The sequence below is a fragment of the Homalodisca vitripennis genome, chromosome 6 (assembly GCF_021130785.1).
Source record: "Homalodisca vitripennis isolate AUS2020 chromosome 6, UT_GWSS_2.1, whole genome shotgun sequence".
In the NCBI taxonomy this organism is placed as follows: Eukaryota; Metazoa; Arthropoda; class Insecta; order Hemiptera; family Cicadellidae; genus Homalodisca; species Homalodisca vitripennis.
Window position 1 is genome coordinate 64,809,135 of NC_060212.1, and position 12,463 is coordinate 64,821,597.

General features: G+C 34.4%; 1 protein-coding gene across 2 annotated transcripts in view; it reads right to left on the reverse strand.

Moving 5' to 3' along the window:
• The window catches only part of LOC124364401, a 175,240-nt gene extending 163,294 nt beyond the window's left edge, over positions 1-11,946 (reverse strand). For both annotated transcript variants that reach the window (XM_046819847.1, XM_046819846.1), the window contains exon 1: positions 11,778-11,946. In XM_046819847.1, coding sequence (XP_046675803.1) covers positions 11,778-11,915 — 138 coding nt within the window. In that variant the 5' untranslated portion in view covers positions 11,916-11,946. The remainder of the gene's footprint in view (positions 1-11,777) is intronic.
• Between the last annotated feature and the right edge of the window lie 517 nt (positions 11,947-12,463).

Consider the following 12,463-nt stretch of genomic DNA (forward strand, 5'->3'; position numbering starts at 1 on the left):
GTCAAATGTTTTGTGTGGATATATCACAATATTCGCTCTACTTAAGAAACATAGGTTATCCCTATTGCCATCTTCTGCAAACTCAAATCTCTACCAAAAGATGCCTTTGATACAGTACCCCAAATAATATTCCAAATTTAATTAAAGAAATATTCAGCCAGTATTTTAATACATCTCTTTGATAAGGATAGAAAACAAATGCTATATAAAAATTTAACAACTCAATTTACAACTGTTATGGAACAAATGTTATGTAGAACCACGTGATCTACCACGCGTTAGAACCTAGTAAAATCCAAACACCTCGTACGTCTAAACCCATGTAGATACCAACACATAGTACAGTCTGCTCGATATAATTAATACATACTACGTTTCAAGTTACAATATTTAAATGAAATCCTAGACATGCACTGATACAAACTAAGTTTATGTAACTTTCCCGAACGAAGGAGCAATCTCATTCTGGTCGCAATAGAATTAATGTGAAAGCTCGATTTAATTTTGGTTTTTCTAATGAGTTTAAAGACTCTACCTGGAAAAAGAAACAACAATGGAAGAAGAATTTAACCCTGGGGAACGCCACTGTTTTTTTGGCTCGAGCGATGTCAACTGAGTTCTGGAAATTCGTCACGGAGGAATGAATAAACAATCCCAATGGTCAACATAAATAAATTTTGTCAGACGTTACAAGCGCACCTATATGTAAAAAAAGCCATTTATTCAGGACTGGAATGGTTATGCAACTCTGCCCACTTCCCAACAACAATTCAATCACCGGCGGTAGAATGCCAGCTGGCGGAACAGAAAGCGAAGTCGGCGCCTGCATCGCATCCGATACGGGCACTTTCTGTCGGTATCACTATCACCTCGGCGGGACATGGCGTTACGGTTGCGTTGCGAAAGGACGAAGGGTGAGGCAGGACATAAAACAGGATCCTTCAGGACACAAGTAACACTAGCCGACTCGTAATGTACCGATCCAAACTGTGTGATATTTTCCACAATTCGCCCACGACGACAGTCGGAAATACCCTAACTTAAAGTAAATTAGTGACTAAATTCTGCAAATGGGTTCTTTTGAAAGGGAGGATTATTAAATCGAACTTCACTTCCCCATTTAGCTGGTAAAAGCATTCCGTTGTTTGTTTACCAGTCGGAGACTTTGTCCGGCGGATTTTCAGCGTGGTCAGAACTTCTGCGATAAGGCACGCAAGGACCGTTGTCGTAAAGTGCCAAGTATGTTTGTTTCTTTTATTTATAACAGCTTTCCCTTTTTTGCAGTTGTTTCTTATAATTTACAACTAGCTGCTATATAAACTGGAAGAGTGTATATATTCAAATATTTATAGTTATTTCGTTAAATTTGTAAAAATAACGTAACTGTAAATAAAAGTAAAATGTTAACTTACGTTAAATTAGCTATCTCAATGAGATTTTGAATTGTTTGAGTGAAATTTTAAGCTTTTATCCAAAGTCCACACAGTAGAAATAAAACTCAGCAGTTATGGCAAAAAGTGTCAACATCAAATTACAGTTTTGCTATTAAAACTACAGTGATTTTATTTTAAAACTAAACACGTAAATTGGTTTGAAATACCCTTAAGGGTCACCAAATCAAAATTTAAAATCTAAATACGCTAAAAATTACAAGCTATTTCAAAACCAGCGACGGACTTCGGATGCAGCTGCGCGTTCGTCGGATACTCGCACGTGCGTTCGCAGTGTCTCGATGGCTTGCACGTAGCACTCGTTAAAACAATGGCTTCCCATCGAATTAAAATTCAAAACTGTTAGGGTAAATTTAATCTGATATTTCAAGATGTTATCCGCACATAATATCTTCCTTTATTCTGTCTGTGCCAGTGATGTTTAACATTCTATCATCATAATGTGTAGAATGTATCATTGAAGCTAAGATAGGCAGTCGTCTGGTGTGAAACGACCTTTTGACTTTTTCTTATACAATTTAAACTTTTTTAATATTTATAAAACAGTGAATGTGAAAAAAGAGATATTCCTGAATGCTCAACAACAATATGGAAAAACTAAGGCATGTTTAGATGTATATTAATGGTGCATTTAAATTAAGTCAGTATCTCCCATAGTTCAAAAATAATGGAAGTTTTTGAAGTTTAAAATTGTCCTTATCGGGTTAAAACCAAGATAATGTTGGATGTACATCGGCTCTGAAGATAATACCAACACCAATTCGTTGCCTGGCAAAGAAACAAATAAGAATATTTTATTTTGTTGTCCAGAATCCTAAGAAAAAATACAGGTTTTAACAAAAAGGTTGGACTTGCTATGCATTTTCAGATCTTATGTGTGATTCTAGACTAAAAATGAAGAATAACTTGTTTCCAACTTCCACTACGTTTAGCCGCAAGCCGCCATTTTGTATTTTGTACTAACAAATTATTATCTTTAAAAGTAGTAAAGCTAAAGAAACCAAATTTGACACATAAGTTTGAATAAGAGTAAGTAAGAGGAAAATTAAAAAATAATTGTGATATGTTCTTTAATATTAACAAAATGACTTCTGTTGAAAATTTCTAAAGTCAAAGAAAAAAAAAACAGTATAGTTGTACAAAATGTACTAGACACCACTATTTGGAGAATGGTATTGCAATTCCAACGGTTATAACTTCAACGGAATCTGTCAAGGCATAAGCGAGCACGACCACTTTATATTCCTAGGATACACCCTGTATATTCGTAGAGGTTTTCCTTAGTTTTACCAATATTCATTTCCTTGGTTGCTATTACAAATCTTGCTACATTATTTAATTTATAGCAAACATTCAACCTACTAAAACCCCAACAAGGGTTTGAAAAAAAGTGGGAAGGGCGGTCCCAGATTGTAAAAAACATTTCTCGACAAATGTAAAAACTATTCTTAAAGATCAATTAGGACTTTATTGGAGACTTAAAACCAAATTTAATTACACATAGGATGGCTATCACATAAATCGCAGATCTCCTGGCCCCCAGTAATTCTTCGTGGTATTACGTAGATTTCCGTCAACCAATGTGAAATTGTTATAACTGTATTTAGCTACAACCTATAATGGCTCATAACAATCCTAGTAGCTATATTAATGCTGTCCGACTATTTCGTAACAATTATGTAATATATGAGAAAGGGACATACATTCGTTCATTGAAGCAGACCTGAATATAAACTGTACAATAAATTATACTGTCACCGCTGCATACACACTGTTCGATTGAGTGATGATTGGAAAAGCATTACCAGTCGTGTTGCAAGAGTGCAAAGATGATAGTCATCCAAGAGGAATGTACCTACGTAACCACACTCCCTCTACGCCGATTACCAGTCTGTCTGGCGGTCATCCTGACTTCACTTTGAGGAGGCCCGAGGTGTGACTCAACGACTCCTGCCTTCTTCTGTCACCTCGCACCCGATGAGTGTTATAAACCACGTGATACCTGGAGTGGAAAATTACTATCAAATGATGAGCTGTCAAAGGTAGGCTTTGACCTACTTTATCGCCAAAATATGTCTCATGGAACAGAGCGGACAAATAATCATTTCCCTCCTCGTCTTGTCTGTTAATTGCTTTCAACATCAGTAATTTTTATTATTTTAAGTACCCATCGATAATTTTCGGCTGAATCTCATGTAAACCAAGTGCAAGCAGCCTGTTTAGTCGTACAATCTTTTAACTCATTATTAACTGCCGTATGACCAGAGGCTTACAGTTATTAACGCGGATTATGAAATATTTATTTCTCTGCCTGGTGATCATTGGGCCCTGAAGGATATCCCAGGACCTCAATATTATCCTTACAACTTTACTTTAAGTCATAAACTTGTACCTTGAAGTTTGTTTTATTTTTCAATGCATCGAAATAATTTTATGAAATATATTACCTCCATGAAAAACTAAATTAAGTTTTATTGAAGGAGGAGCTCTTCTTATTGGGAAAACTATTTCTATTATTTTATATAAAATAAAACTCACAATTATCTAATAATTTTAATTTTTATACGATTTTAAAATAAATATTAATAGGCCTATATGTATAAAAGTTTGGATCAGAAAGAAAGTATTTTATTTGACCTTTAATGATACAAATCTTGTATTAAGCTTTATTCAGCTCATAATTGTTTTAAATTGTAAAATATTTCAACTATTTCAAATTGTTGATGCACACACGATAACAACAATTATCATCGGCATCTTAGATGTCGAAAGGCCTCGTATGAAAATTAAAACTATTGGATAATTGAGTTTTTTTATAGGAAATAGTAGTGAATAAATTAAATTAATATGTTCGTGGCATAAATTTGATATTTTATAGCAGTGGAGCGATGATTTCAATGTAACCCCATAAATTTATGTCAGATTTACTATGACATGATAAATACGTCACATTTGAATCTACTTTCGTACATATATTGCATATAAAATAAACAGTAGCTGAATTAATTAAAAATTTACGCAACTGTAAATCTCGTACGTAGGAAATACAATCTATGACTGGAATGGGAGCATGACTGTTGCTTGCACGAGCACTTGTGTCGCTGGGACCACCTTCTGCGGTCTGGGCCTACTGCTGGGTTAGGACCTTGCTTCCGTGGGATGTAGGGAGGGAAGCGTACAGGAGATCCTCTGCGATCGAAATGTCACCTGGATACCATGGGACTGCGATAAAGGAAGTGCTCTGAGCAGACAAGGTATGAGTCGGTGGTTGAAAGAACAACGTGGCCGTTGAGACTGTAAGTGTACGTGAAAGAGCTCATGGGTCAGAAAAGATCCGTTATCCTACAAGGATACATGTACTGGCTTGATAAACTTATTATTAACCCTGACACTTCCGTTAGAAATAGAATGTTCAGCTAATTACTAACCCGGAAGGGCGTCCAACAAGGAAAGGGTTAACAAATAACGAGGCTTGATTCTTATCGCTTTCCGAGGCTCGAGTGACAGTATCTAGCCTGTATACTAGAATGGTCGACAAAAGAACTCGGGAATGAACCACGTGACCTACTATGCGTTAGAACCTAGTAAAATCCAAACACCTCATACGTCTAAATCCGGGCAGAAGACTACACATAGTACATACAGTCTGCTTGATATAATTACGTATAAAAATATATAGTTAATATTCTAATACGAGTGATAATAAAGAAATTTTCAAACCTGTTGGCATACAAATGCACAGATGTATGTATGGTCGGAAGAAAATACGTTATCATTTTCCAAAAGTATAATAAGCTAACATCCCCTATTTTTCTATTTATTTGTAGCAAAGACCAATATTTACAGTTAAAATATTTGTTTAACACATTAAGGAATTTTTACCAAATCTACAACGATGACAGATACGCGCCTACCTCCATACGCTCGAAGCGTAAATTGTTTTCTTTGTCTTGAAAGCGAACGAGCATCCTGATCCCCACACAAAGCTGTCACACCCAGCAGGTAAAAGAGTTTGAATACGCGTAACGTAAGAGGCTAAAAGCTTTTCTTAAGGAAAGGAGCTTCCTGAACACTTCGGGGACTTCCAAGAGCTTCTTCCTGGTTTTGGATTGATCTCACATTTCAGCATCCGAATCACTAGAGCTAAAATGATCGAGTGTAAAACTGGAAACAAAATATATTGTTGCCCCCCCCCCCCGCTATGAGGAAATAATAAATTGATTATATAATATTTTCATGTCAAAAAAAGATTCAAAATAATTTTTATCGTTTCATTTATTATTATATTAAATATTCAGTGTAGTTAGATCCGTTTCAATTTGTCATCTTCGATTTTATCGAATATGTCACTTCCTACATATATTTAAGTATTAAAGATGGAATTAAATATGAATCTTCAGACTGGAAAACGCCCTTACCTGTTTACAAAGCGGTGCATCTACAAGTTCAAACTTTTAAATTGATTTTCATATGAGTCTTGAAATGGATTCCGAACTAACTCCAGTACCAAGGGCGCGGACAGAGAGTCAAATATCAATCGTTGCAGATTTATATTCATGAACTTGCATTTGCTTTCCTATCGCAAAGCAATTGCATATTATTTTTAACTTTAATAATATTGGTTTCGTAGTATTGACTCACAATACGTTTCATTATTCTTGGCAGTGTTCAATTCAATTGATTAAATAACAATATGAAAAGGAGACAAAAATAAATCCAAGAAAACTGGTAGTTTTCATTGCCTATAGTATGTAAACGTCTACTGAGATTTACCGTATTTTAAAAATACTGTAACGAACGTTTAAACGATTTCCGTTTGTACGCTGTGTTCAAACTGCAACGTGTAGATCACTGAAATCTTGTTTTGTGATGAGGTATACCTAATACGCTAGAGGTTACCTCGTGAATTCATTATTATTTCACTAGTTTGCCTCATTTGATAGCGAAATGCCCTATAACTAGATATAGCAGTAAATGTATCCTTCAACTTAACCAGTGGCGTACCTAGGAATTGTAGTTTGGGTGCCATAATCTTTCAGCTCAAATTTCACAGTTTGGGGAGAAGGTTAGATTGCCTGTTTCTGTTGAAATTATGGAATTAATACACGTCATGAAATTCTGAACAATAATTTAATAAAAATAGTCGTTGACTCGATTAAACAAAACCATTTCTTTTATCATTGTACGTTCTCTACCTCAATAATCTATCTTCTTATATACCACGTTGCCAGAACAACTTGAACTTGAATACTTTAAAATACTTTCACTTATGCCACATTATGAGTACTGGTCCCAACTAATAATATACTCGGATTCGTTTCTAACTACAATATTACCATAAAAAGCTCAACCACATGGAAGATACTAAGCAGACAATAAATATATCCGGATTAAAATTAACGTATTATTTTATTTCGTCAGATATTTCATATAATATACAATATTATAATATATTATAAATATAGTATAATTATTATTATAAGTGTATAAAGTAAAATATTTTTATAGTATAATTATATAATATATTTAATATCAACTTTAACTATTTATAATAAAGTTATTATGGCCAAATTACTGAATTTAAGTGAACAAAGTAGAACTTCTCTGAATTAATTTCGAATTATCTCGATTCCATAGATGAGTCGTTCCTCTTTCTCCCTCCCCGCTCCCACCCCTCAGTGTCAGCTGCTGAACTGATTGTAACTATTCAAGCACGTTTTTAAAGGTTTTGTGTTTAGAATTCAATGAAAATAACCGGTGTAATCAATATTCGTGTTGTTATTTGAAACTAGAAATACGAGAACTGTGCAATTCGTTTTTAGTCTTTTAAGTTTAACTTATGTTTTAGGGCTAGAGAAAATATTACATTCATTAATCGATTAATCGGTTGTTTGTAATTCGGTTGTGTTTCACGTGATTTCAGGAATCTCACTCGTCCAGTAAGAATGAATAGAATTGGAAGAATGTTTGGACAGAGCCATAACTCGGGAAGTCCACATCAAGCTATAGTAGAATGTGACTGTTTCTGCCTTATCTCTTCTTCCTGCGGAAACCACGATGATAGCGGTCGACCGCAAGACCGAAATGCGGGCGATAGCATATCATTACTGCCGAGTTCTATTGAACTCTCCCGTCATAGTTGGGTGGGGAACCCATGTGGTGAAATGCGTAAAACATTGCTACAGGTCTAGTTCTTCATATAAACCATTATTAGAAGGTGTAAATTATTGAGCTAATGTTAATTTCGCAGATAAGATAAGAACATAGTCACATCAGGATTGTCGATGGTTAGGTATGTTTCATGCATGCTATGAAATATAACATGAAGATGCACTGATAGGTTTGATAAGATAGGCACTGACAAAATTTATTTCCAAAAATACAATTTTTATGACGAATTTTTAATAAGGGTCGTGATAAAATATTATTTTCAAGAAAACTGTACGTATACTATTATTTATTATACTATATTAATTATATATATAATTATTTTTTATTAACGTATACTATTAACCTGTACAAGCACAGAAGTAGGATCTGGAAATTTGAAAATTTTGAAAACTTTATTTTTGTTCCCTCAGAAACTTTGCATGAGTATAAAATGTGAATATTTTTAATGATTTAAAATTGAATAGTCTACATTGTGAAATAACCGAATTGTTTCAGTCAATAATGCAACAAGCGGCATATTGAAACTGTTATACATGGGCATTGTTAATGTTAAATTATATTAACGCGAGTTTTACTTGTAAACAGATTAAAAGACTGAAATATTGATTTTTATTTTTATTGCTGTTGCCATTGCATATTTCTAAAAAGAAATACGGTCACTGTCTTAAAACCTCATGATATATAGAAAAAACGGCAGATATTGTGAATCACAATTATAAAATTTATTCAGTTTTTGTCATTTCGAAAAGAGTATTTGAATACAGAAATGCTTTGAAAGACAGACTAAGGCTTAAAAGGGAATCGAAGTCTTTAAAAAATGAGACTGCTAATGAACTTATCTAAGGCACCCAGGTGTGTCAGTGGGAGTGGTGTTTGAATCTGGGTACCCAAACATGGAAAACTTAAATTGCTCCTGATGTTTTACCTCCAAAATAGATGTTAAAACTTTAAGATCCCAGAATTTCCTCTTAAATGCGTGGGATATTTCCAAAAAAAAACTACAAAATCTTTTTAAGTTAAAACTACATTTTTTTAAATCAGTTTTCAATCATTTTAGATAAACACAAACATTTTTTAACTTTGGTTTATATTTTCTCAAATGTTTAAATATTTTGGGTTTTTAATAGGTACATATTTAGCTTTCGATTTAGAATATCTCTATGGTGAATTGGAAGGAAGCTTTGAGTTTTTGCTATTATTGTTATTATAATTTCACATTTGGTAAATAACAAAAAGGGTGGCCACTATTGGAATATTTTCAGTTAAAATTAGAGTGCTTGGGAAAAAACACAATACATCTTTATACAAAAAAAGGGCACATTGAAGATGCAATTCCCCCCCCCCCCTCAGCTGTTAGTACACTAGCAGATACAGATTATAAAAACAATGCACAGGATACGTATAACTGATTCTGAGAGAATGTTAATTACCATATATTAGTTGTGGCGATAATACTGATACATCAATGTCAATTAAACAACTTCGCCGAAAATATGCAAACAGCCGTTGTTTCTTTTGTTGAATCAGAATTCTACATTTTCCTGCATTACACCTTACTGACTAGAGAGGGTAAGTCACTTGTCAGTTCCCTCACCCCTCAGTCACCCTTCCCCTCGGCTGCATAATGTAGGAGGGAACCGAGGCGAGCTCGCGAGGGTTGCCGGGAAACTGAGGAAAATTGTGCTTAATGTGCGCTTCTCGTCCACCTTTGTTGTGCCGTGCTGGCCACAACTTCGCTTAAAGCACCCGTGAACTTAACACAGTGACAAACATTATTCTTAGCTACCGATAACAATCATTTGCGTCAAACATTTTAAAGAAGATGTAGTGTATTAAAAAAGCAATTTAAATATTTGAATTAATAATATTTTAGTTCTTCTATCAATCTTACAACACCTCTTCTATGCGGAGTAACACAAATGTCTAGCAAATCATAGTACTATTAAATTCCGATTTTATATTTTTGGGGAAAAAAAGTATTTTTTTTGAGAGCTGAAATTATAAAAAATTAAAAAAGAAGAACGGGATGTGCTATAATTTTAAAAAAATTATCCATTTTGACGTAACTCAAGTTTTAATAATCTCTTAAATATGGACAGTTAATTATTTACTTTAGCCACTTCACAAATTAGAAATCTTGAATTTGATAAGCTGATCCTAATGAACACCAAAACAGCTTGGCTGATTATAATCTGCCCAGTAAATGCAGTGGAAATTCATTATTCATGTGAATGTTTAAATGGTGTAGTATAAGCTAAAGGCTGAAGTAAAAATTCATATTTTTGGTCGCATACGTTTATTTAGGACTGATTATTGGAGAGAACTCTGAATGTTCCCGTTACAAATGTCATTTGTCAGACTTTAACATGACGGGGAAAATGTAGTTTCCCGTCTCACTGCTTAACTTTAAAATGTCAATTTTTATTTAATAACAGATAGAAAATATATTTTGTACAGTATGTACTTATAATATTATATTTGCCATGATGTGTTTTTCATGCTAGATACTCGTAGAAGTTGGCATCAATATTGTAATTATTAAAACATTCTTAAAAAAATATTGTATCATTTTCTAAATCATTTCTATTTTCTATCATTTTTTAATCTGCGGTTTTTATACCAATTTTGGGATATTAACTTTATAAAAAATTTACAAAATTAGCGTATTAACAATAACTGGACTATTATTATGTTCCGTAATTAGTCCAGGCGTTGTCTTTCAGTCCGCATTTAATCATTTGGATGACACGATGATTTTAAATTATCCGGTCTTTGGGAAAAGGATGGGCTTTGTAACAATCTGAGTTTCAGCAGACTGTCAATACAGACAGAGTCTTGTAAACTGTTGGAATCTCTCTATCTATATACTGTTGAACTTGGGCTATCAAGAAAAAGTTCAAATTCATTGTCGGTTGATATAAAAAGTAAATATTTTGCAGTAAATTCACAATTCTTATCGTTATGGAACCGAGTTTCTATTTATTCACATTTTTATAATTTCTTACAAATTCCGGATAGTATACAATGCTGTGCTACTTAATTAAAATATCAAACCTCTTATCAACTTAATGTTTTTAAAGCCCAGCCTCTTAATGGTTCTTTAAGTTAATTTATAAAGTCTACTTTTGATGTGGTAGGGATTTAAGTACTTAGCAACGTATTTAAAAACATGTTTATGCCTTCAGGTTGTTACAAGTTCGAAATATTTAAGCCCCCAATGAGGAGCTAGTTTTGAAGTAGACAAACTAATTTAGCTCACTCGGGGGGGAAATATATTTTCATTTGTCATCCTGATACCTTAGCCTGTAGGCTACACAGATCGAAATAAATATTACTGTTTCTTGAAAAAGAACATTTACTTGAATAATATTATAGGAAACATAACTTGGATATATTCACAGTTAATCAGTCAACACTTGAATAATACTTAGTAAACGTGATATATTTACAAACAATGAAATGACCTAACCCTTGGAATATTTGTCAGTCTTCTAGAGGTACATGGACAGCGCCGAACAGGGCAAGACAAGATCTCGGCACACAAGAGGTTACTTTAATTTTAAAATTGTTCAATTTAGTCAGAAAAATGGTTCTAAAATTAAATAATCACTTTGCATAGCAATCAACATGTCCTTTTATTAAGTGCATGTTTTAGAGTTACTGAATTTGACTCACAAGCTTGTCACAACTCTCTGGTATGATTTGTTTATTCTAGTTTAGAATAATGTGTTAGGTTAGTTATTTACCTGAAGAAGAGATCAGATTGCAGATCTCGAAACTAGTGTTACTGATCTTTTGTATCACTGAACAATGGCACATGTCCGGAAAAATTCCTGTTTCCTTCACAATCAAAATGTGACCCCAAGTCACTTACAGAATTTTATCTTTCAGAAAGGGTTTGTAACTAGAGTCGGAACAATAGATCTAACTTTTGTTGAGAAGCGGACAGCTACAGCTACGGTGTTTTATTCTCACTGATAATGAAAACACTGAAAGAACAATACTGTAAATGTATCAATGAATAGTGCATTTCGGGTAGCTTTACAATCACGTCTTCTCTTGCAAATGTGTGTCGATAACATTTTTTACACAACATGGGTTTATGACTTCTATTGTTAACGTTTCAAGGAAAAAAGGAATTTTGAGATCTCTTACCGGACAATACGTAGACATGTTCATTGGCGAGCTCCTGCCTGTGGTGGAACCCTCCTCTCTTAGCCTTGCCCTCTCGACTCTAGCCAGAGTAGGAGAGTCCAGGATAGACGGAGGACCGCTGGCGGTGTCCACTAACATCTTGTACACACACACACTGCACGACACTCGACAGCCGACTGGCGCGCTTTGCACAGCTGATAGCTCTTGTGATGGTGGGGGGAGGGGTGGGGAGTTGCTAGGCGACCGTCACAACAATCGCTCAGCTGGTTAAACACTACACCGCTTCGTTTTCATTTGCTTTTCAACCAGATTTTTCGCATCCACCAGTCACTTTGGTTTATAAACTCGCTCTTATGTACGCTTGGTTTGAATTATAACTTACACAGCACCTCTTTTTATAGATTACACTTGATTTTGTAGTCTAGGCGTGTCTGATGTCGAAAAGAGCTTCTTCGTCCCTGGCTTTCTCTAGATTTCGTTACTTTGGTATTATCTGGAGACCACTCTGTTCCTATCTATTACTGTTTATACGTGATATAAGTAGATTTAGATTAGGTTACCATAACTCTTTTACTAGTAGTACTAAAGTTAAAGTCAATATTATCGAGCGATCACGTTATCTGAGCTTGATTTGGGCACTATCTCGAGGGGTGTTTTTCTTTTTCAAAGGCGGATGGCAACACCGA